This window comes from Urocampus carinirostris, chromosome 5, assembly GCF_059441175.1.
Source record: "Urocampus carinirostris isolate Australia breed hairy pipefish chromosome 5, RoL_Ucar_1.0, whole genome shotgun sequence".
Taxonomy (NCBI): Eukaryota; Metazoa; Chordata; class Actinopteri; order Syngnathiformes; family Syngnathidae; genus Urocampus; species Urocampus carinirostris.
The window spans coordinates 41122407-41148738 of record NC_142353.1 but is presented as its reverse complement, the minus strand read 5'-3'; the positions used below and the strand labels follow the sequence as shown (position 1 = coordinate 41148738).

The 26332-nt window shown below is 40.8% G+C and overlaps 5 protein-coding genes across 7 annotated transcripts in view; 4 read left to right on the top strand and 1 right to left on the bottom strand.

Annotated features, from left to right (window-relative positions):
- LOC148366413 (NMDA receptor synaptonuclear signaling and neuronal migration factor-like) overlaps positions 1-18937 on the top strand; it is a 254375-nt gene extending 235438 nt beyond the window's left edge. Inside the window, exon 17 of the mRNA XM_088336869.1 lies at positions 18740-18937. The gene's annotated coding sequence lies outside the window, so the exon portion shown is untranslated. The remainder of the gene's footprint in view (positions 1-18739) is intronic.
- On the top strand, positions 2827-7850 carry LOC148366415 (uncharacterized). The gene is made up of 2 exons (XM_088336863.1): positions 2827-3119; positions 5215-7850. Exons 1-2 carry the CDS (start codon positions 3014-3016, stop codon positions 6318-6320), a joined length of 1212 nt encoding a protein of 403 aa, XP_088192989.1. The 5' UTR covers positions 2827-3013; the 3' UTR covers positions 6321-7850.
- LOC148366414 (uncharacterized) lies at positions 10186-17294 on the top strand. Of its 2 annotated transcripts, none has more exons than XM_088336860.1 (2): positions 10186-10555; positions 14931-17294. In XM_088336860.1, exons 1-2 carry the CDS (start codon positions 10480-10482, stop codon positions 16184-16186), a joined length of 1332 nt encoding a protein of 443 aa, XP_088192986.1. In that variant the 5' UTR covers positions 10186-10479; the 3' UTR covers positions 16187-17294. The 2 variants fall into 2 exon arrangements, with proteins under 2 accessions (XP_088192986.1, XP_088192987.1); XM_088336861.1 differs by having other exon boundaries at positions 10538-10659.
- Positions 18938-19899: 962 nt separating the features above from the next.
- Positions 19900-25604, top strand: LOC148366412 (uncharacterized). Its single transcript, XM_088336856.1, has 2 exons — positions 19900-20279; positions 22732-25604. Exons 1-2 carry the CDS (start codon positions 20168-20170, stop codon positions 24213-24215), a joined length of 1596 nt encoding a protein of 531 aa, XP_088192982.1. The 5' UTR covers positions 19900-20167; the 3' UTR covers positions 24216-25604.
- A 60-nt stretch (positions 25605-25664) lies between these two features.
- Positions 25665-26332, bottom strand: part of LOC148366410 (dual specificity testis-specific protein kinase 2) — a 49872-nt gene continuing 49204 nt past the window's right edge. For both annotated transcript variants that reach the window (XM_088336865.1, XM_088336866.1), the window contains one exon: positions 25665-26101. In XM_088336865.1, coding sequence (XP_088192991.1) covers positions 25997-26101 — 105 coding nt within the window. In that variant the 3' untranslated portion in view covers positions 25665-25996. The remainder of the gene's footprint in view (positions 26102-26332) is intronic.

The following is a 26332-nucleotide window of genomic DNA, read 5'->3' as shown; positions in this document are numbered from 1 at the left end:
TGTCAATAACAGTTACTTCGTTTCATAATCTTAAATAGAATACTCAAAATCGAAATGAAAAATATAATTTTCCAAAATTATTTCTAACTTGTGTCCCACAGACAAACAGGAAGACCATTTTCCTCCTGGGTGGCAGGAGCCAGTGTTGCCTGATGTTGAAGAGGATCCACATATTAAAATGGAGGAACAGATGATAACTTACATTAAAAAGGAGGAATGTTTCACAGAGTTGCCCATGACCAGGGAATTTTTAAAAACTGAAGATCAAGGTTAATATGGAGAGAAAAAATGGATGCAGCCTCCAAACGGTGGCATCAATGAAGAGACACAAGCAGGAACCTGGTTAGCACGGATATCAGATGATGACATCACGTCCCACTCGACTCAAACTTCTGATGACGAACAGACTGAAAGTAATACAACGTTGTGCACTGATGGCAAAAGCTGGAAATGTTCTTGGTGTTGGAAAATATTTGACCGCAAGCCTTATTTGATAAGGTGTGATGGTCCACACTGGTGAGAAACCTTTCCCCTGTTCATTGTGTGGAAGGAAATTTGCTCAGAAGAACCCATTGAAAAATCACTTAATGACCCACACTGGTGAAAAACCTTTCTTCTGCCCAGTGTGTGGAAAAACATTTGCTCAAAATTCATGTTTAAAAAAGCACACCAGAACACACACTGGTGAAAAAACTTATGCCTGTTCATCATGTGGTCAAACATTTAATCAGAAGAGTCACTTAATTACACATCAAAATCCACACTGGTGATAAACCTTTTGCCTGCTCAGTTTGTGGTAAAGCATTCACGGAAAATGGGTCCTTGAAAACACATTCAAGAACCCACACCGGGGAGAAGCCTTTTGTATGCTCAGTTTGTGGTAAAACATCCACAGAAAACAGGGCCTTGAAAATACATTCAAGAACCCACACTGGTGAGAAACCTTTCGCCTGCCCACTATGTGGTGACAATTTCACTGCTAATAGAAGCTTGAAAAATCACATCAGAACACACACTGGTGAGCAACCTATTACCTGTTCAATTTGTGGTCAACGATTTCCGAACCAAGCTAAAGCTAAGAGTCATGAGTGTGTTGTTGAACATATCACAACATTTTGATGAGATATCATCAATTTACATTTTGACATTTGTATTTAAATTTACTCTACACAGGAGCTGCAGGAGCCCACAGTAAAAAAAAGGACAAGACAGAGAAAGAGCTTTCAGAAATTTCATAAAAAGCTATGACTGACATTTCCAAGGGCGCCACGATGGTTGGTCGGTTAGAATACAGCCACATGGTGCGGAGGGGCAGGGTTCAATTCCTGCTACCGCAGCTTCCCCGTGTATATTTTAAATGTTCTCCCTGTGTCTTAAAAACATGCATGGCAGGTGAATTTGGACGGCAACCATTTCAAGGTGTCCACTGCCCGCTGCCCAAAGACGGCTGGGCTCCAGCATACCCGTGACCCTAGTGAGGATAAGCGACACAGATAATGGATGGAGGATATTTCGAAATACTGTCTGTAACAACGTTTACTCCAAACAACAAAATCTATATTGTATTTAAAAACATGTTCCTGATGTGTAGCATTAAACCATGCTGTCATTCATATTGTTTTGTTTGTGATTTGATGTATTTATATGTTTTAACGGTGGCCATTTGTTGCTTTATGTCGATAAGGGGCAAATTTCACTAGCTCTTACTTTTGTCTGCCCTCTTTCATTCCTTTTATTGACGGAATAAATAAATGAAATGAACAAGCTGTAACATTGCACTTAGGGGAGTTAAGGGGAAAACCAAAGTAGGGATTAAGCTACAGCAGCTAAAAGCAGTTGTTGAAATAGCCAGGATCGTAGTTTAACTTTGTGTTCTCATCTCATTAGCCGTACCGCTTATCCTCATTAGGGTCGCGGGGGGGCTGGAGCCCATCCCAGCCATCTCCGGGCAGTGGGCAGGGGACACCCTGAACTGGTTGCCAGCCAATCGCAGGGCACACAGGGACAGACAACTTATTCGCTCATTCACACCTATGGACAATTTGGACCGGCCAATTCACCTGAAATGCATGTTTTTGGAACGTGGGAGGAAACCGGAGTGCCCGGAGGAAACCCACGCAAGCACGGGGAGAACATACAAACTCCGCACAGGAAGTCTGGAGCTGGATTTGAACCCACGACAGGTTCCCATGACATGAACTGTGCCGCACAAGCGCTAACCACTGCGCCGCCGTGCTGCCCACTTTGTGTTATTTTTTAAAGTATTATATACATAAAGCATTTTTATTTTATTTAATCTTTTTAGCCTAGACTGGCAAGTGACCATACTTGGTTAAGTATATGGTTATGTGGGCATATTTATGTTTATAAATTTACCTAGATTTGCAAAATTAAAATAAAACAAAGTTATTTTTTAAAGTCTTAAAATATCCTCTTAACACTGATTTTAAATTGTGAATAGTATCCTCAACGAATTTATTATAGTGTTACAATTTGATTGCAGTTTTTTTGTAATTTGGATTTTTGTTCATAAATGGTTGTTTTTGATAAACTGTTTTTAATTAAAAAATAAGCCTTTTTTCCGTTTGTATATTTTCAAATTAATATTCTGTAACAACAACACGTAGTGACGTTGACAAAAAAAGGTTACCTCCATGAAAATCGCTTATAAAAGGAGCAAGTTCAGATTTATTTTCAATGTACATACACAGAGCCTTAATGGAGACGTTGACCCGACCAATGTGGCCGCCACGTAAGTACGCTAAACAGTGCGCTGACGGACCCTGACTTTTACGCATGCGCGTCGCAAATCTTGTCTCTTGAACCAGGACAGCTCCATTAGCTAAGTGGAAAGCGCAATTCCACTTTTCTTCAAAATTAAGTCAACTATTTTGTAATAAATGCATTTCTATTTAGTTAACTCGTTGCTGAAGACTCCCCGACATTGTGTAACTTGTTCGATCGTAAGCTGAAGGGTGCTGAAAAATAAAACGTGTTTGTTGACTAACTTATCATGAAAACTTCGAAAACGAAGATTTTTAAAGCGCAAGAGGTGATCAAGGGACAAGTTCAATCGCCGAGTGCAGTGTGTAAGGAACTTCGAATTGACATCACAGCAGGTTGGTTTCTTCTTTACTTTATAAGCGAAAATGTCTACCTCGGGATACGACATTAGCCCGTTCTGAGTCAAGGATCACACTGTGACATTTCCGTATAGCGAGAGTAGAAACCCATGGTAGTTAAATCAAGGAATCTCGAAGTGCAACTATGTTCAAGAGGTCTACGGAAATAAATAAACAAACTTATTTAGTATTTGGGTTCATGCTGCTTTCTATAAAAGTAATTAGGCAAGACACCATTTCCTTATCACTAAGGGTGGATCGATACAAATGTCGATAGATTCAATACCGAATGAGTACCTACTTGGAATTATTGCGTGTTTGTATGAAACGTCATCGCTTTTTGCTTATTAGATTAAAAACAAAGATAACAAAATTAAATAATATTATTCTATTTGGTAAATAAACACCAAAAACAATTCCTTCAGCATCTTTCTTAATTCTTTCCCTACTTATCAAGTCATATTTATTCACAATAAGTCTCAAAGGGCTGCACAGACTACCATTATACCATCTTCTGATCTGAAACCTACATGAGGGCAAGGAAAAACTCAAAAACATCACCATGGAGAAAATGAAGAAACATTTATATCCGCATGCGGTTATCCCCCAACCATGACTATGAAACATGATACACAAACTAGGCTTCAATTGAACAATGAGTATCTCCCACCCCTACCTTTCACTTGTATCTGAGAAGAGATGGGTTTCCAGTATCCTATCATACCTGCTAACGATTCAACCAGCAGAAACTATGCTGTTTTGAAAGTGAAGCAGCATTTTTTTTGCCATCATCTCATGGTACGACCATATCAACAAGCTAATAACATCAGCATAAACACTTATAGCGTTTGTCAAGACGCGTTCAAATGCAGTTTGACATTTGAAACTAAAAGGCAGAAGACACTTTGTGTCCCGCCTTGTGCGCAATTCAACATATACATATGGAAGTTCGTGTTCTCCCCGTGCTTGCGTGGGTTACCTCGCGGCACTCCAGTTACCTCCCACATTCCAAAAACATGCATGTTAGGTTAATTGGCTCGTCCAAATTGTCTCTAGGTGTGAATGAGCAAGTGAGTTGTCTTTTCAAGGTGTCCCCTGTCCACTGCCCGAAGATAACTGGGATGGGCTCCAGCGCCCCCGCGACCCTACTGAGGATAAGCGGTCCGGATAATAAATGGACGGGTGGATAATAATAATAATTAATAACTAAATCCACTGTGTAACTACTAGACCACTAGTGATGTACATGACATAGGAAAAGGCATTAGGTTTCGTATCATTATCACTCTCGTTTGTGTCACCAAATCGTCCTGAAAGATAGTAAGAAGCGCAAAAAGTACATACCTGTCAACCTGTACAGTTTTGCCGTACAAAATACGTTTTTTATGCATTTTAAGACGAGTACGACGTACAAAGAAATCTGTACGGAAAACGCAAATTTGTCAATCGCATGCGTCTGCTGCCTGGGGATTTCCCATCATGCATCATTCCGGAAAAAAAAAAAATGATGTACGATTATTTTGTATTTTGTACGGGAAAATACAACAGTTTGTACGGGCATGGAGCCCTGGAGCTTGACAGGTATGAAAGTATGACAAGGGAAAACAATTTTTTGGTGTATCTAACGATAAATCGGACATTGAGGGACATTAGGTGAATGAATGGTGAACTTTAGGTCGATGTTTCTTTCGTGCAGTGGTTAGCACATGCACCTTATATGTGAAAGGTCCCCTATTCGAACTAGGTTCAAAACACACATTGGCCCAGAGAGGGATGGGTTCCACCAGGGTGTACTTGCCCAGGACACACCTCAGGAAATGGTGCCCCTACTTCCCTACAGGTTAAGGGAACCAACCAACCAAATTAATAACTTACCGTGACTAAAATTAGTGCAATGATTAGACAGAAACTTCGGCCTGTTGTTTTGGATCACTGCCTTTTATGTTAATAAATGTGAAGACCTGAACAATGCACACTTTCTAGCAATACATGGTTAATAACATTTTCTTTCTTTCATAATCTTAAATAGAATACTCAACATCAAAATAACATATCTCTTTTTCCAAAACCGCGTCTAACTTGTGTCCCACAGACAAATATGACAAATATCTTCCTCTTGGGTGGAAGGAACCAGTTTTGCCTGATGATGAAGAGGAGCATCTTTGTGGCAAAGAGGAGAAGCAGCTGTCACCATACATTAAAGAGGAGGAAGATTTCACAGAGTTGACCCTGGATGGGGTCTGTTCAAAGCCTCAAGATCAAGGTCAATATGAAGAAACTAGATTGATTCAGGCTCAAGGCAGTGTCTCGAATCCTCAAATGGAACTGGACACCGATAAAGGGATACAAGCAGACAGCTGGTTGGCTCCAATGTCAGATTCGGCTCACACTGATGACGAAGAACGGACCCAAAGCCATAACACATGTTGCAAAAGCTGTAAATGTTCTTGGTGTGGGAAAACGTTTCATAACAAGTCTAATTTGAACCGACATGTGATGATCCACGCTGGTGAGAAGCGTTTTGCCTGCTCCGTTTGTGATAAACAATTCACTCAGAATGCACACCTCAAAACACATATAAGAACCCACACTGCTGAGAAACCATCCGTCTGTTCAGTGTGTGGAAAGGAATTCGCTCGGGAGTTTGATTTAAAAACACACACCAGAACCCACACTGGTGAGAAACCTTACGCCTGCTCAGTCTGTGGTAAAATATATACATATAAATCAACATGGAAAAGGCACAGAAGAACACACACTGGTGAAAAATGTTTTCCTTGCTCAACTTGTGGTAAAATATTTAAACGGAAGGAACACGTGAAAGCACACATCAGAATCCACACTGGTGAGAAGCCATTTGCCTGCTCAGTTTGTGGTAAAGCATTCACAGAGAGGGGGTCCTTGAAAGTGCATTTAAGAATCCACACTGGGGAGAAGCCTTTTGCCTGCTCAGTTTGTGGTAAAACATACTCTGAGAATGGAGCCTTGAGAATACATTCAAGAATCCACACTGGTGAGAAACCTTTCACCTGCCCACATTGTGGTGAAAAATTCACTGCTAATAGAAGCTTAGTAAATCACATCAGAGCCCACACCGGTGAGCAACCTTTTACCTGCTCAGTTTGTGGTCAACGATTTCTGAACAACGCTAAAGCTAAGAGTCACATGTGTGTCATTGATAATAGCGGTGATCACTAAATCTTAAGGAGATCCGATTTATACAAGTTGTGTCTTCCTTTTTTACTGCTACAACTCATACATTTCATGTTAAAAACCTTGATTAATCGCCTCATTTGTTCACTTCACTGCCCAGCTTCCAGAGTGTTCTTCTATTTAATTTTGACTCGCTGCCAGGTCCTCTTTTGGCCAGACAAGTTAGTTCTTTATGAAGGATCGATTAAATAAAACAAAGATAAAAACATTTAAATGGATAACATTTAGTATTGTCTTTATAGTCATTGATAACAATGTAATGAACACTGTTTACAATGAGATTAGACAGGGCACTGTGGGACGAACTTGTAATAAAAGAGAAAAATGTTCGGAATCATTGGGAAATATTTACAAGGCAGGGGGCCCCGGAGGTGACCCAGGACACGATGGAGTGACTGTGTCTAAGCTGGCCTGGGAACGCCTCGGGATCCCCGTAGGTTGAGCTGGGTGAAGTGGCTGGGGATAGGGACGTCTGGGCTTCCCTGTTAAGGATGCTGCCCCCGCTACCCGACCCGGATAAGCGGAAGACATTGGATGGATGGATATTTACAAGGCCGCACTTTGAAATTTTTTTATTCCATGGCCCAGAAATCGAACCTGGGCCTCCCACAATGCGTGCGAGAAATTAACTCAAGTCATGTTTATTTGTTTGGCCTTTTATCACAAGAAGTCTAAAAGCTTCTACAGACTACTATTACGCCACATAATCAACATGAAGTATAGGTAATAACAGAATGTCTGGTTGACAGCTTTCTGAGGTCAACATCATTTTTAGCTATAGAATAGAAGTGTGTTTTAAGCCTAGATTTAAACACTTTTACTGAGGTTGCAGATCAATTTTTTTTTTTTTTTTTTTTTTTTTCAACATGGCGGCGCGACTATTCGCAGCGGCTTGTGTCTCTCCAGTAAATCTTTTTACTTTTAAGTGTTCTTTTATCTCTCATCTTTTCTTTGCTGTTCTTGCACATGTCGACTGCACTACGTTTAATGCTCAAATTGCACAATGTCTGACCATTTCCTGTTTCATGCTGACCATTTTTGCACTATGATGACTTTGCACCAAATGCAATATTGCACAACCGTTACGATACCAACGTTATCACGACAACCCTGTATGTAACATCCCACATGCCGACATTTCTTGTGTAAATACCATGTAAATTATAACTATAGCCTTATCCCCCTTGTCTTATAACATTATCTTCTCTGTTCCTTTATCTTCTTGCTCATACCTCACTATGAATGTGTAAAACTGGAGTGTCATGCCCAATTTCGTTGTCACAATATGTTAGCCCATTTGTAACAATGACAATAAAGGTATATTCTATTCTATTCTATTCTAAATCTCACAGAGCAGAGCATTCCACAGCCCAAATGGAGAACGTTCTCCAACCTCAAGATTTTTTCTTGGCTCTTTGGATCATCAGTTTACCAATATAAATTTAAAACAATAGCACCACCTAAAAGAGAAAACTGAACCTTGTTTTCATAGAAAATGTGTACTGTTATTTGTAATTTGCAATAAACTGGCATATTAAACTTATTTGGTGGGCGAGTCTGAATGAATCATTTTTTCCTCCTGGCATGTCGGCTCTACCATTTTTTAACACAATGCTTGAATCAAATGATATTGTTATTGTTGAATGAATGTATTTTAAACACCCCGCATTTTGTTATTTAGATAGTTGTCAGTTTTTTTCACCGGGAGCTCTTCCTGAGCTTGTTTGGAGCACTGGCTATACAACTGAACCACTAAGCAGTGAGTGGTTGAATGCATTTTATGTTTTCTTTTTGAGTAGAACACATTTTCACATGGGCAGCACGGCGGCGCAGTGGTTAGCGCTTGTGCGGCACAGTTCATGGCATGGGAACCTGTCGTGGGTTCAAATCCAGCTCCAGACATCCTGTGCGGAGTTTGTATGTTCTCCCCGTGCTTGCGTGGGTTTCCTCCGGGCACTCCGGTTTCCTCCCACATTCCAAAAACATGCATTTCAGGTGAATTGGCCGGTCCAAATTGTCCCTAGGTGTGAATGAGCGAGTGAGTTGTCTGTCCCTGTGTGCCCTGCGATTGGCTGGCAACCAGTTCAGGGTGTCCCCTGCCCACTGCCCGGAGATGGCTGGGATGGGCTCCAGCCCCCCCGCGACCCTAATGAGGATAAGCGGTACGGCTGATGAGATGAGACATTTTCACATAGGGCAGCACGGCGGCGCAGTGGATAGCGCTTGTGCGGCACAGTTCATGTCTCGGGAACCTGTCGTGGGTTCAAATCCAGCTCCAGACTTCCTGTGCGGAGTTTGTATGTTCTCCCCGTGCTTGCGTGGGTTTCCTCCGGGCACTCCGGTTTCCTCCCACATTCCAAAAACATGCATTTCAGGTGAATTGGCCGGTCCAAATTGTCCCTAGGTGTGAATGAGCGAATGAGCTGTCTGTCCCTGTGTGCCCTGCGACTGGCTGGCAACCAGTTCAGGGTGTCCCCTGCCCACTGCCCGGAGATGGTTGGGATGGGCTCCAGCCCCCCCGCGACCCTGATGAGGATAAGCGGTACGGCTAATGAGATGAGATGAGACATTTTCACATTAAAAATGCACACATTTTGATTGGTCGGCTTGAAAGCTAACACGTCTAGTCTTATAATAATTAATGTGGCAGTTCTTGTGAAGCGCTGCGTGAATTTTAAATTAAAGGCTTAAAGGGTGAGCGTGCAGATGTAGATGTCGCTGTACGACGCAATCCAACTAAAAACGACCGCTAAAATCCAAAAGAAGAATGCAAACTACGGGATGTACCAATTTACTTCTCATTTTTTGCCAGGTTTTTGGGTACCCCTAACAGCAAGATAGTGGACAATCAGATCCCTTTAGGTTGGGCTCATGTTATGTAAAATAATGGCTACTTTTTGGATTCACAAGTATCTAAAATGCATATTTGTACTTCTTATCATTTAAATCAATATTGTTTTTTAATGAATTAAGTTTTTTTTTTGACCCCTAGGAAGCGCTAAATATTACTTGTTTGGTTGGATCCGTTCACCACTGGGGTCGTAAGGGCACCATTTCCTTTGGTGTGTCTTGGGCAAGTACAGCCTGGTGGCACTCATCCCTCTCCAGGCCAACCTATGCTTCCACATGGTCTCGAACCGGTGACCTTTCGCGCGTTAGGCGAATGTGCCACATACTGTCCCTTTAAAGTGGCCATTTCAACAACAGCTTTTAGTTGCCAGGTTAACGTGTGTTTGTGTAGTTAGAGCACTCTCTAGTGGTCACTTTGTTTGTCGCTTTCTATTTGTTGCAGGCCACCAATACAGTGGGACCTCGCTACTTCGCGGTTCCACGTTCGCGGGTCTAAAAAAAAAAAATAATAAAATAAAATAATAAAAAAATGTAAAATTTTTTTTAGCATTTTTGAAAGGGCCTCGCTACTTCGTGGTTCCATGTTCACGGGTTCAGAGCTTTGCACGTCTTAAAAAAAAATAAAAAAAATAATAATGTAAAAAAAAAAATTAAGTATTTTGGAAGGGGCGTCGCTATTTCGCAGATTTTCACTTTTCGCGGGTGGTTTTGGTCCCCATTAACCACGATAACCGAGGGATTACTGTATTATTATTATTATTATTATATATTATTAGGACACGTGCAACTTAATAAGCTGACAAAGTTGTCCACGACATGCTCCAATTTAACCACAAAATGATATTTGTTTACTTATACATGCTATAATAAAGACATTTTCGGGTATTATGGCTACGTTTATCTTCCTGATGCAGATTAATATGCAGGCATTAAAAAGGTGTTCCGGCAGACGTAGTTAGGACCCCAAACTGACCTGGCTTTTGCGCATGCGCGTCTCTAATAATGTATTTCCTGAACACGGTCAGCATCATTAGCATATCAAAAGAACACGTACACTAATTATATTTCCTTATAGAATTAAACAAGTCAAATAATGCGTAATAAATGCATTGGTGCTGCTTTCATTGTTTCCTCATTGGTGGAAACGTCCCGGCATTGTGTCATGTATTTAGTCTTGGAGTAGGCTAGCTTATCTGAGCGGCGCTAACAAAGGATAGACGGTTGTTGACTCTGACTCAGCATGCATCAATTGTGACCTGTGATTGTGTAAATCTGCAGAAGAACAAAGTCCAAAATGGAGCTTTGGGTAGCGCAAGAAGAGATCAAGAGACAACGTCAACAGCCGGGTGCGGTGTGCAAGGACAGAGAAGGTTCGTCATTTCTTTGATACGAGATACAGTAGACCAGTGGGATATTCATCGATCTGAGGTGGGCATCTCAAAAGCGAAATTGCTGTAGAGCTTACACTTCAGAGGTAGGTCTGCTGATCTATCATATAAAATATAGAAGTCAAGTTCATTTGTATAGCCCTTAATTACAAAGAGTCTCAAAGGGCTGCACAGACCGTAGATTATTGCAAACCACAGACTATTATGACACCATCCCCTGATCTAAAACCTACATGAGGGCAAATAATACACAGATATTGTCAACTTAAAATATAGGTTATTCATATGCTATAGAATAGAATAGAAGTGTGTTTTAAGCTTAGATTTAAACACTTCCACTGAGGTTGTAGATCGAATCTCAGGGGAAAGAGCATTCCACAGCACCGGGGCCCGAATGGAGACCGCTCTCGAACCTGCGGGTTTTCTTCTTGGCTCTTGGGATTACTAGTAGACCAGCGTTTTCAGAGCGAAGGCTCCTGACCGGAACATAGGGGTAAATTCAATCTGAAAGATATAAGGTAGCAAGTCTATGCATGATTTTGTATACTGCCAACAGAACCCTAAAATCACATCTTAAGCTAACAGGGAGCCAATGCAGGTCAGCTAAAATCGGGATGATGTGATCAAACTTTCTTGTCTTAGTTAAAAGCCTCGCTGCAGCATTTTGTACCAGGAAACCGAGGCGTTTCGTATTTATTGAACAGTAGAACACGAGATCTAGGGTGGAGTTTTACCAGGGGAAATTCTTCCGTACCTTTCTGAAACCTCACTTTTTCCTATCCCTTCTTTGAACCGTGCTTTCATTACTCTTGACTCGAGTCTAGTATTTTAGTCTACGGCTTTACCAGTCTAAAAACGCCCCAATAATAGTGAAAGGTATGCCGGAACTCCAGCCCGTTTCTATTATCTCAAATGCTCGCTATAATAGAATGAAGAACCAGGAGATTGCATGCTCTCTTTTAAAATTAATGTTGTGTTAGGAATTGACACCACTAACCGCAATTTTGACCTGGTTTTAACTCAGTCCTGACTCCTGACCATCAAAAATAAATGTGTATTGCTCAATATAGTTAATACATCATTTTACCAAAGTTTATATGCATCCGAAATCATATACTCTCATTGTAATTAGATTTTATGGCCTCTGAGACCCAGCAGTTATTACATTTTATAACCTTGGAATGGGTCATCGGAGACACTAACACAACATAAGGGTTAACTATTTACTGGATGCCAGGAGGAATTAATACCCAGCTGTGGAGCCTTTTTCAGCATGACCGGGAAGAAGTCTCTTTTTAAAATATTTCCTAGTCTTATATTTTCTTGGACGCCCACCCAAAGAGAGTGGTGGAGGTGGCGACTGGCATCTTCAATGTGCCTATGTGGGACTCAATAGTCATGATTCAAACTGGATGATGTGTGCAAGAGTGCTTTTAGAAAGGAATATGCCGAGCAAGGAAGCAACATAGCGGGTCAGCTCAAGTATTTCTAAGATCTGAGAGGCCAAATCTAACAATCCCCCCAGTTTGAGTCCCCACTCAACAAAACTTGACCTTGATTTAAAGTTAGAAACTCCCCCTGTTGAGCTGGCCTCCTCGTCCCACCCCCTGTTTGTGTATGCAAAAATCTTTTATGTGCGCGTGGTCCCCTACAAGACAATATGAGGCCTAATCTAACAATTGCATTAAATTTCTCATCTTATCTCTTAGCAGCACCGCTTATCCATAGTAGGGTCGCGGGGGTGCTGGAGCCCATCCCAGCAATCATCGGGCAGTGGGCAGGGGACACCCTGAACTGGTTGCCAGCCAATCGCAGGGCACACAGGGACAGAAAACTCGATCGCTCATTCACACCTAGGGACAATTTGGACCGGCCAATCCACCTGAAATGCATGTCTTTGGAATGTGGGAGGAAACCGGAGTGCCCGGAGGAAACCCACGCAAGCACGGGGAGAACATACAAACTCCGCACAGGAAGTCCGGTAGCTGGATTTTGAACCCACACAGGAGGTTCCCAAGACCTTAGAACTGTGCCGCACACGCGCTAACCACTGCGCCGCCGTGCTGCCCGCATTAAATTTCTGTTGAGGTAAAAGTTTGCCACTTCTGGTTTCCTCAAGCTCATGTTTTTTTTCTTTTCATATTCTGGCACGTTATAGAAAGACAACATCAACCGCTTTTTAATTTCAATAGGTTGGCATGTACGTCTTTACTAGAGCTAGGCAATACCTGGAATTTGGTATTGATCCGATCCAAGTATATACCAAAGATCAACTGATATGGGTTTTTCAGGGCCGATACCTATTAGTAGTATTAAAAGGAGGCCAATAACCGATATTTGGAGCCGACATTATATATATTTGCAGTAAAAGCTTAGAAATATGCGTAAGAAAATGTTATAAAGCAAAAAGAGACAAAGGATCATTGTTATAAGTTCAAATAAAACATGACTAGCGAACTTAAAACCTATACAGTAAACACATTAGTAATTCAACACAACTAACATGACTAATATTTCACTTTCACATGACTAATAAGTGTGGTGGGTTATGCGGATAAAACCAATAAAACCAGGGTCTTAGTCAGATTATTGATTTGGTTACAGCAATAATTGAACAACTAGAAAACGATACATCATGCATTATAATAAGGCTACTGTAGTATGATATATAAAGCCTACTTGTGCACGACTAGTCGTCATTAACATAGAATAGAATAGAATAGAATAGACCTTTATTGTCATTGTTACAAAATGGGTTAACACATTGTGACAACGAAATTGGGCATGACGCTCCAAGTTCACACATTCACAGTGAGGTAAAAAAGCCAAGAAGATAAAGGAACAGAGAAGATAAGGTTATAAAACAAGGAGGATAAGGTTATAGTTATAATTTACACAATATTTACACAAGAAATGTCGGCATGTAGGATGCTACATACAGTTTGGTATCGTAAGGGTTTGTGCAATTATGCATTTGGTGCAAAAACAGTCATCATAGTGCAAAAAATAGGCGTAACCAGCCTGTTTTCGGGGTGCTCAAGCGCCTCCCAAATTCAACCCAAGCACCCCCAAAAGTTATAGCTTTTTAAAAACTCTCTTTTTTAATATAGGACAGGATACGCTTAAATGTGATGAAAACCCAAGATAAAAAACAAAAAAAAAGGAAAACAAAACAAAGATGTGACCAACGCAGCGCGGAAACACTCCCCTGCTTTTGAATGGTTCAGTCCATTTGATTCTTAGCACCGCGTTGAGATGCATTCTGATGATTATGTATTTTCTCCTCATCAGTTGACCGCATTATTATCACATTTTGATGGATTATCTATAAAACATTAACTATTAAAATTAATAATTGATACTGGTTTTTATGACACTGAATTGTTTTTTGGGTGATAAAACAGATTGTGTTTGAGAACACGGGGGTTGATTATTTATTGTTTGTTACTTATTAGGTACTCATAGAAAAAGCCGTATATGGCTCGCGAGCCATAAGTTCCCGACCCCTGGTATATAGTATAGTATACGTCATATATGAAGGAATAGGTACAGTGACTAAAACGTCAGAATATGGTGTCCAGAGATGAGACGGCGTTGTTCATATTGACAGGCCATTAATAACAACTAGACAATTCCCGCGGCAATTGTAAGAGTTGTGATTGATCTGGAAGATGATCCCGGCATGTATATATTACCCCGGTTGTTAGCATTATGAGTTAGCATAAAGTTTTTAACTCAGAGAGATGTTTCTGTCATTTTTTTTACTTGGTTTGGTTCTGTGGGGGGACTCCCCCCCCCCCTGGTACTGGCAAGTTCATTTGAGATTGGCCCACAACCGTTTGCAACAATTATATGCCTTGTGAAGGTCTAAAAAAACACACATTAATGGTAATAACATAGCAATAACACTGTTATTACACATTAAAAAAATTAAAATGTACATGGTCGAAAGGAATGAGCCATTCCATTTGAATTGGCCCATCTGGAATGCATTGAGCCCATTCAATTTGCTGAGTCGTTAGAAGGTTAGCATTAGAATAATTTTTCAGCATGAAGAATTAGCATTTAGCCGTTAGCATCACTTTTTATCATGTACCTGTTAGCATAACTCATCAACATGTACCCATTAGGATAATTTGTAAATATGAAGTCGTTAAAATATAGCCATTACCAAAATTTTTTACTATGAAGATGTTAGCATTGCCGAAAGTGTTTACAGCTAGGGAGTTTGACACATGTGCCTTAAAGGAATACATGTTTAATAACAAATGCCATGTTCCATATTCCTAAATAGAACTCTCAACATCAATATCACAAATCTTCTTTTTCAAAACGATGTCTAACTTGTGTCCCACAGACAAAGATAAAACGTGTTTTCCACCTGCGTGGGAGCAGCCAGCGTCGCCTGATGTTGAAGAGGATCCACATATTAAAATGGAGGAGCATTTGCCACCATACATCAAAGAGGAGGACGATTTCACAGAGTTGCCCGTAACTCGGGTCTATTTAAAGACCCAAGATCAAGGTCGATATGAAGAGAGAAACCGGATGGAGCCTTCAAGCAGCGGTTCAAGTCCACACAGGAAAACGGAAGGAGAAGAACACCAGGAAGATTCTCAAGAAGACAATTGTTTGGTGACGATGTCAGATAATGACAACACGGCTCACACTGATGACGACGAATTGTCCGAAAGTGATACAACGTTGTTCCCGGATGGCAAAAGTTGGAAATGTTCTTGGTGTCCAAAAACATTTCAACGCGAGTCTTATTTCATCCGGCATGTGAGCGTCCACACGGGTGAGAAACCATACACCTGTTCAGTGTGTGGCATGAAATTTGCTCAGAAGAACCCATTGAAAAATCATTTAATGACGCACACCGGTGAGAAACCCTTTTCCTGCTCTTTGTGTGGAAAAAGCTTTGCTCGACAGGCAGATTTAAAAAAGCACACAAGGACCCACACTGGTGAGAAACCTTACACCTGTTCAATGTGCGGTCAAAAATTTACAGACAATTCAGCTTTGATTAGGCACAAAAGGACACACACGGGTGAGAAACCCTTTGCTTGCTCAATTTGTGGCAAAACGTTTTCTCAGAAGGGATCCGTGACGGCACACGCGGTAACCCACACGGGAGAGAAACCTTTTGCCTGTATGTTTTGCGGTCAGAAATTTACCCTAAGTAAAAACTTAAAAAATCACATTAAAACCCATACTGGTGAGAAGCCCTTTGCTTGCTCAAAGTGTGGTAAAACATTCACACAAAGTGGGCTTTTAAAAAACCACGAAATAATCCACACTGGCGAGAAACCTTTCGCCTGCTCGATTTGTGATCAAAGATTCAATTGGAAAGGACATTTAAAAACACACATGAAAACTCACACTGGGGAGAGACCTTTTGCCTGCTCCGTTTGTGATAAAAAATTCCCGAATGGTTGGAGCTTGAAAAGACACTCAAAAACCCACACCAATGAACAACCTTTCACTTGCCAACTTTGTGGTGAAAAATTCACTGAGGTAAGAACCTTGAAAAGTCACATCAGAGACCACACTGGTGAGCAACCCCTAACTGGTGAGAATAGCAGTCATACTGACATATCAGAAAAAATATAAGGCACACTTTATAATAAACTGCATCTATTTCCTAAAGGGAAAAAAATGTACGTAGTTAAACCACACCTACAAGATTACAAAATGTTTATGGTTTTTAAAAAATACCCTAAGATGTCTTTCCAAACATTGCATTAAATGATGACTACAAAAAAATAATCTAATATGATTTTGTATTTAAAAATGTTTACTATCACTGTTAAATCTTGTATGATCTTTGTGTGTTGTATATGTTGTTGTTTTTTTCTTTTTAATTTCGTGATTCAGTTTAAAGACGCTGCCCTACTTACAAACAAAGTTCCGGACGATCGTAAGTTGAATTTGTCGGTAAGTTGCTTCATTGCTATATTTTGTATGTTTAAGGTTTAAATAAGTATCTTTCAGCCTTGTATAAGTAACCTGTATTGTTTTGTACTAAAGAATAAACATTTCATAAAATAATATGCTCTATAAAGACAAATTAAGTTAGGTTTAACATACTTTTGGAAAATGAGCTTCAAAAGTTAGGCGACTTCCTCCGTGGAAGAAAATGGGCGAAAAAGAGCAATTCAACCATTTTCTCAACCGCATCAAGCTTTCTTATTTCACTTTTGTTTCCAAAGAAGCGGCTCGCCTCTTTTTTACACCGACCATATTGAATGGATGCACAAGATATTAAACAGTAAGAATGACAAAGCTCTTAGCACGCTGGAGATAAAGTATAGAATCTTTACACACGAACTAGAAAGAGGAAGCCGATTTCTTCCGGGTGAATGCTGGGTGACCTCTCACAGCTCCACACGCCTGTAGCGGTGGAAAGAAACACAACAGTAATGTCCTGTACTTGGAAAAAGGTGCACACGATACAAAATCTAACTTACAGCAATGTACGGATATTTTTCGACATCCCTAAAAAATGTTCGTATCTACCGTTTTACGTTAGTCGAATGGTTGTAAGTAGGGGAGCGTCTATATATGGATAAATAACTTAACTGATGTCTTTCATTCAGTAGGGGCTGTGGTCACAAGCTTGGACTGCTTTCAGTCTTCTTTCAATAAGTGGAATAAAGAAATTCAATCAAATATGGCAGTGACACCACTAAAAGGCAATAAAAACTGTTGTCGAAACGTGCAGGTTGACATTTATTTGTGTATTTAGTGTTTGATGTGTTTGTGGCGTTCCAGTCCTAAGAACTTGTTGTTTGGGACACTCCAATTTTTCCAAGCAAATTATATACCTTAGGTTATCTGTACATTAGCATACTTCATCTATCCATTTTCTGCGCTACTTATTCTTGCTAGGGGGTGCTGGAGACCATCCCAGTTATCTTCGGGCAGTGGGCAGGGGATACCCTGAACTTGTTGCCATTTACTCGCAGGGCACACCGAGACAGACAACTCACTCGCTCATTCACAGGGTTGGGTAGGGTTACTTTAACTTGATTACTTTCAATTACTTTTGGATTACTCCAATACCAAATATGTCAATAAAAGATAAAAGAAACTAAATATGAATGAAATGACAAAATTTTGTGCAGGCTTGGGGAGTAACGGAATACATTGAACGGCAAAAATGATGTTGGCAAGCTGTTTGGATTTATTTTCATTTTGTTTCTGTCGCATTTTATGTTAGTTTTGCCGGAGATCAAAGCCAGGAGAGAAAGCTTACCACGTGTTGTGAGTCATAATTCATATTTAGTTTCTTTAGTCTTTTATTAGCATACTTGGTATTGGAGTAATCCAAAAGTAATTGAAAGTAATCACGTTAAAGTAACCCTACCCAACCCTGCCCATTCACACCTAGGGACAAGTTGGACCGGCCAAATAACCTGACTTTGGAGTGTGGAAGGCAACTGGATTGTCCAGAGGAAACCCACGCAAGAATGAGAGAACATGCAAACCCTGCACAGGAAGGCTGTTAGTTGCATGTGAACCAATGATCTCAGAACTGTGCCGCAGACGTGCTAATTACTCAGTTGCCGTGCCGCCCCTTTTTATACTCTTGTAATTAATATACTCAGTTCAGTTCAATTTTCATGAAGTATCTATTGGTCTAACTTATTACCTGGTCCATAAATTGGCTGCATTACTGAACAAGCCATGTGGTTTGAAGCCTAGGAAAAAAATGGTTATACATACTGATGACATTGTTTTGATTTTGTTAGTGCAAATTAAAGTCCAAACCTTGTTTTGGTACCAGAGGTCGTCTTCATCTAGGTTATTGCATGTTCCCACATAAAAGATGAAGTCGGTGGTTTGAAAGAAGATTAAATGAAGAAAGGAGCACTCACCATTTTTTAAAGTGAGATTCAAACTATAATGGTTGGCTGACAATAAAACTATTGTTTGAAGCCAATAACAAAAAAGTCTTAAAATCTTACACATCATATCTATCCTGGAGGGTTACCCGTCTTCCCCAAGGCAGCAGCATGACCCCGTACACCACCTCTTCAATCTTCTCCAAAACCACACACGGCCCCACCCGGTGACAGTCCAACTTACAGTCCTTTTTGGGCTGTAGACCCAGACCAGGTTACCAGCCCAAGAGTCTCCCTCCTGGCCCTCACATTATACCAGCTCAGTAGCCTAGATGGTAGGGCGCCCGCTTTGAGACTGGGAGGTCGCTGGTTCGCGCCTCGGCCGAGTCATACCTAAGACTTATAACATTGGTAAAATGGCGGCGCCCTCTGTTGGCTGCGGCTGCATCGGCTCGCTACAACGGGTCAGGTGTATCGACATTTCGTTCTGTGTACATTGTTACAAAGAATGACAATACAAAGGAAATTATTATTATTATTATTATAGTTCCTTTTCTGTCTCAGCCCACCTTCTGCAATTTTAAATATTTTATCCTATGTTCTTTAAGATTATTTTTAATCTTATTGTTCTCTTTTAAGTCTTCATTACATGTTTATCGGCGACACGGTGTATGGGTGGTTAGCGCTTGGCCTATGGTGCGGAGGTACAGGGTTCAAGTCCCGCTACTGCACCCTCCCGGTGTAGATTTTGCATGTTCTCCCCGTGCTTGCGTTGGTTTCCTCAGGGCACCCCAGTTTCCTCAGATTCCGAAAACATACATGTCGGGTTAATTGGCCGGTCCAAATTGTTGACTGTCACTGGGGCTGGCAACCAGTTTTTACTGCAGCAAATCAGATACAAAATCGAAACCTGATCCAAAATGAATAGAAAGTGGCTTCGTGAGAGTGTAAATGGGAAAAAAACAAACACTGTACAAACAAAAACATGCATGTATAAATTTATCAAAAATGTTGATGAGAAATTATAATTCTATATTTATTATCTGACATTATATGAATCCTATTTTCTTATTTAGGTTGAATGATAATAATAATTCAGTTTAGATATAATACCTCGTTACAATGACTTGTCACATGATTTGATTTATGTGAAAAGTGTTTGAATCGTCATCGTGACAGGACCAAGGTAAGCTTCAGCTTTTCCCATAAGACTTTTTTCCCCTTGATTACTCAATTGTTTATGAAATTTGTTGAATTTGAATTCATCGTAAACTCTATTTGTTGTGCAGTTTAGAAAAAAATGCCAATTCATATTTTTTTTATGTCCTGCTTTCTGATAACCACAACTCTCAGTTTTTCTGATTGCTTTGTAGGCAATAAAATCTTTTATTATTTTTAATTATTCAAATTGTAATCAAGCCCAACTACCTTTATTCGTGTATCCATTGTAAAGGTATTTTGTTCCAGGGTGGTAGCCGTACTTGGGAGCACTGCGCGTGCGCACTTCAGCTTCTCTTTAGAGGACCAGTCCAGTTTTATAAGCCGAGTAAAACGATCACTTCAACCGACAATTTTATCCAATATTTGGAATTATCTAATGCATTTATGTTTGCTTAATATCCCCAATGCGTCAATGGAAAATTCCCTGCATTGTTTAACTTTTATTTGATTTCGGATTACTTAAACAAAGGAGACGCGTTTATGACGACTTTCTCTGCAGGGATCAGCGTGACCTAAACGTGTGAAAATGTCCACAAAAATTAAACACAAGAACGAAATTGGACTGTTGGCAGCACAAGAAGAGACAAAGCGACAATCGGAGGCTGTGTGCAAGGAACCTCGAGAGTTGAACATGTCAGGTGTGTCACTTTGTTTACTTTTATACACAATATATAAAGGGTTCCCATCGTTTTTCAACCTGAGAACTTCTTTTTGTTACTAATTAGCACAAAGTGCATCGATTTTCATGTGCATTTCTAAAATAACTCATCTTATTATTAGTTTGTTGTTACTATGTTATCATTGAGGGTAGGGTTATATACGTAGACTGAGTTTTACTAGAAAATTACAATGACCAAGTACTGGTGAGCTATTTTTCTGAAGGCATTTCAGCTGGCTTTAGGGCCACCATGTGAGAGACCCCTGCAGTAAATCCTAGACCAGGGGTCACCAAGAGTTTTGAAGCTGAGAGCTATCCATCCATTATCTGCACAGCTTATCCTCAGTAGGGTCGCGGGGGTGCTGGAGCCCATCCCATCCATCTTCGGGCAGTGGGAGGGGACACCCTGAACTGGTTGCCAGCCAGTCGCAGGGCACACAGAGACAGCCCACCTTGGGACAATTTTAACCAGCCAATCAACCTGACATGCATGTTTTTGGAATGTGGGAGGAAACGGAGTGCCCGGAGGAAACCCATGCAAGCACGGGGAGAACATGCAAACTCCGCACAGGTTGGTAGCTGGATTTGAACCCATGACCTCAGAACTGTGCCGCACACTCGCTAACCACTGCACCGCCGTGCTGCTTTAGCTGAGCGCTACCGTGTTAGAGCTATTAAAATATTAATACGCTAATGGCTAGAGTGATCAGACAGGAATGCAAATGCAGTTTCAGAAACCACTGCGCAGTGGAGAGAGAGCGAAGTGGTATCTCCCGTTCCAGGCGGTACCAAGACTCCTCTCACCCCGTTTGCAGACAGCGAACGAGTTTTATTCAAACTTCGCGCATGCGTGGCAGTTATCAATGACGTCACATATACGTCTTTCCATACATACGACGAAAAACAACTGAAGTATATGTGTGTATTAAAATCAGACTATATATACTGTTTTAATGATTACTCATACATTCAAAATGGAAAAATAGTAAATACAAATGAGAAAAAACAAGTTAAAATGCAGGTTAATTTCATCAGGATTATTTGTAACATAGAACACAGAGAAATACACAATTAACTGAATATGATCTACTTTACATACTGATTGGTTAAAAGGGCAACAAGTTTTATATGCATTTCTTGAATAACAACTTGCAATAAGGTTGATTCAGAAGTGTTTTTTATTGCATGACATTTAATTAATATCGTGATCAATAATTTTAAAAAGGGCAGCACAGTTCTAAGGTCTTGGGAACCTCCTGTGTGGGTTCAAATCCAGCTACCGGACTTCCTGTGCGGAGTTTGTATGTTCTCCCCGTGCTTGCATGGGTTTCCTTCGGGCACTCCGGTTTCCTCCCACATTCCCAAGACATGCATTTCAGGTGGATTGGCCGGTCCAAATTGTCCCTAGGTGTGAATGAGCGAGCGAGTTGTCTGTCCCTGTGTGCCCTGCGATTGGCTGGCAACCAGTTCAGGGTGTCCACTGCCCACTGCCCGATGATTGCTGGGATGGGCTCCAGCACAGCGACCCTACTGAGGATAAGCGGTGCAGCTAATGAGATTAGATGAGATATACCGCTTGTTTTTTTATTTCTGTTTTTATATTTCTAAATACTTAATTAAACTTTTGATATTAGCTGTTTTCGTACTGCTGTAACAAAAGACATTTCCCCATTGTGGGACGAATAAAGGATTATCTTATCTTTTACTAAAAAGTTCGGCCCTTGGCTTGTCAAAATTTAGATTTGGCCTTACATCCATTTGACTTTGACACCTCTGCTCCAAATGTTAATAACAGTGGACATCCACTATCAATAATGAGCAGGGTTGGGTAGGGTTACTTTAGCTTGATTACTTTCAAATACTTTTGGATTACTCCAATACCAAATATGCTAATAAAAGACAAAAAAAAACTAAATATGAATAAAATTACGACTCACAACACGTGGTAAGCTTTCTCTCCTGGCTTTGATCTCTTTGATCTCCGGCAAAACGAACATAAAATGCGACAGAAACAAAATGAAAACAAATCTAAACAGCTTGCCAACATCATTTTTGCCGTTCCATGTATTCCGTTACTCCCCAATCCTGCACAAAATTTAGTCATTTTGGGGCGGCAGTGGCTCAGTAAGTAGAGCGCTCGTCTTGGGATCAAGAGATCGCAGTTCGAATCCCGGCTCCTCCGTGTTACATGTCGAAGTGTCCTTCGGTAAGACACTGAACCCCTAATACCTCCAATAAGCAGGTTAGCGCCTTACATGGCTGCACGGCCGCTATTGGGAAATGTGAAGCACAACGTAAAGCGCTTTGGGAAGTCCAAAAGTAATCCAAAAGTAATTGAAAAGTAATCAAGCTAAAGTAACCCTACCCAACCCTGATAATGAGTACATCACAAATCTCATATTCCAAAACCATGTCCATCTTGTGTCCCACAGACCACGACGAGGAATATTTTCCCTCTGGGTGGCAGGAACCACAGTGGCCTGATGTTAAAGAGGAGCATTTTCTCAATGAAGATGAGGAGCAACTGCTACCATACGTTAAAGAGGAGGAGGATTTCACAGATTTGCCAGTAACTGTGGTCTGTTTAAAGTCTGAAGATGAAGGTCACTGTGAAGAGAGAAAATGGACGAGGTCTTCAAGCGGCGGTTCAAGTCCAGACATAACAGAAGGTGATGAAGAGCACCGGGATGAGTCACAAGCAGACATCTGGTTGGCGCCGATGTCAGATGATGAAAACCCGTCACACTCCCCTTACACGGATGACAACGAGCAGTCCGAAAGTGATACAGCATTGTGCACTGATGGTCAGAAGAAATGTTCTTCACAGAAACGATTGAAAAAAAATACAAGAATCCACACCGGTGAGAAACCTGTTGTCTGCTCAGTTTGCGAAAAGACATTTGCTTGGAAGTCCGATTTGGTTAGACACCTCAGAACCCACACTGGTGAGAAACCTTTCGTCTGCTCCGAATGTGGGAAGACATTTTCGTGGAAGTCGGATTTAAAAAGACACACCAGAACCCACACGGGTGACAAACCTTTTAGCTGCTCCGTTTGTGGTCGACAATTCACAGACAATTCAACTTTGAAAAGACACATAAGAACGCACACTGGTGAAAAACCCTTTGCTTGCTCGGTTTGTGGTAAAACGTTTACTCAGAAAGGAGACGTAAAAACGCACGCAATAACCCACACTGGTGAGAAACCTTTTGCCTGTCCGGTTTGCGGGCAAAAATTCGCCCTAAAAACCGCCCTGACTAAGCACACCAGAACCCACACTGGAGAGAAACCTTTTTCCTGCTCAACTTGTGATAAAACATTCACAGAGAGTGGGTCCCTGAAAAAACACTTAAAAATGCACACAGATGAGAAACCTTTCATGTGCGCAATTTGTGGACAAAAATTTCATCTGAAACGACAGTTAAAAACACACACCAGAACCCACATTAGTGAGAAACCCTTTCCATGCTCTGTTTGTACTCGGAAGTTTTCTAAAAGAGAAGACTTGAAAAGGCACATAAGAACGCACACAGGTGAAAAACCTTTTCCTTGCTCAGTTTGTGGGAGATCGTTTGCCCAGAAGGGAGATGTGAAAACACACGAAATGACCCACTTGGATGAGAAACCTTTTGCCTGTCCAGTCTGTGGTAAAAAATTTGCCATTAAAAACGGGCTCAAGAAGCACACAAAAACCCACACGGGAGAGAAACCGTTTGCCTGTTCAAGTTGTGATAAAAAATTCACAGAGAGCGGGAGCTTGAAGAAACACACAAGAATTTTCCACACTGATGAGAAACGTTTCTCCTGCTCATTTTGTGCTCAAAAATTTAATCTGAAAAGACAATTTAAAACACACATCAGAACCCATGCTGGTGAGATACCTCTAACTGCTCAGTTTGTGGTCAAAGATTCCTAAATAATGCTAAGTTCATTGTCACAGGTGTGCCGGTTAGAATAGCATTGATCACTAAAGCATGAACTGAAATAATTTTTACATTTCCTTTTGTAAGGTCACAGTTATTAGATAGACACAGATAGATAGATGGATAGATAGATCGATACTTTATTCATTCCCGTAGGGAAATTCACACTTCCAGGAGTATCTTTTTGTTGTCTTTACAGATTAACAGGATGGCCTCAGGGTGCTGTGTTGTAGTTTAGCAACAGCAGAGTGGATCACGTCACACGTTAGGCCAAAAGTTCGACGTCCCTGCAGCAGATGGAAATCTTTGTGCCCAGGGTTACACCACCTCGTGTTCACGTAGATATTGAGTCCGCCTCCTCTCCGCTTCCTGTAGGCTTTTGTGTCTCTGTCTGCCCTAACAGCGCTGAAGCCGGGTAGCTACACAATAGCGTCCGGGATGCCAGACGTGAGCCACGTTTCCGTAAAACACAGCAAACTGCACTCCCTGTACACTTTGATGTTTTTCACCAGCACAGTCAGTTCGTCGTCTTATTTGGTAGAGAGTTCATATTTCCCATGATTACAGACGGTACCGAAGGCTTATAGCATGTAACCCCCGTTAGAATTAAAGGCTATTGTATGCACCTATTTTGTAAAGGAAAAAACCTTGCATATACATAAATGAACAACACCGGACTGCAAGCTGCAGGTCCCCACTTTGTAACATGATATATTTACTTTGAAAGGTAATACACAGAACGGGTTTTCCAGGTTTTAATAGTATACCTTAACTATGTTTCCCCAAACAATGACCGTGATAGTGTTGATTCCAAAATGAAATAGAGCTTAATCTGTCTTTATATTTAAAAATGCAGTAAAACACAGTTGTTGAAAACATGCAAGATCCTGGTGTGTATCACAAAACCACGCTTTCGGTTTATGTCTGTATGGTTTTTAGTTTTGTATTTGAATGTCTTCATCTAGACTGACTTTCCATTCAATTATGCAAATTATGGGCGGATGTCACAATCTTACTCTCTTCTGTCGCCTTCTGGTATATTTTTTTGATGAGTGAAATAAAGACATTAAATGAGCGTGACAGTAACATAGCACTAACAGGGTGTTGTTGAAATTTACAGTTGGAAGTTTGTGTAGTAAAACATGTATGGTGGTGTATTATATGTGGCGTTCCATTTGCAATTAGATTGTAAATTTTATTTACATAATAATAAAAAATGTGAATCCAAAAAGTTGGTTGAATTGCTATGCAATTTTTATATGTCTTGCTTTGTGGTGGTAGTATCAGAGAAACCTGAATTAAAAATTAAGGAAAACGTTTTTATAGCAGAAAATGACTTAATGCTTGGTTACAGACACACCTTCAGTCTAGAACTAGAAGGGAAAGGAATCCATTGCAACTCATAAAAGGGGAAAAGGGGACTAACTATGTAGAGCAAGGGCGTAGTTTTGGAATAATAGTGGGGACGTGTCCCCACCACTATTGAGCAATCATTCTTTGGTCCCCACCATATGTCCCCACCAATGTCAAGACCAAACCTAGGCCCCTAATTTAGAGTATGCTTTCCTATGTATATACATGTGTAAGTGAGTCTATGTCTATCTAAATGCAAGTGTCAACACAAAAGCGTCCATGACACATATTTGCCTTTCTTCCCGACAGCATGAAATATGTTTGCGCTGCCTCATCTGAGCAGTCTTGTCGCAAGTGGATGACATCTTATCTCTTATTCAAGTCGAAGTGATTTCTCCTAGTGATCCGTCTCATCGGCAAATCAGGTCAAGGCCGGTTCCAGTTTTGGAGGGGCTTCAAGACTCTCTGCAACTTCTCCCAACTCGTCTAACAGCTCGGTGAAGGCTGGACGCCTGAAAGAGTCGACCTGAGGGAGATAACCACGAGTGAGAAAACAGTTATAGCGTGCTAGAAGTTAAAATGTATTTGGAAAAAAATATCTCAGAGCAGACCACTTGTAGAATATATTAAAAAAAGGAAAATGCTCAGCTGCATTCTTTTTTTAATGCGTAATTTGCCTCAATAGCATGTTTTGTCACAGGAGCCCTTCAAGGGGCCCTAAGCAAAATTAGATTTGGGATGCCCCTATTCAGTGTTC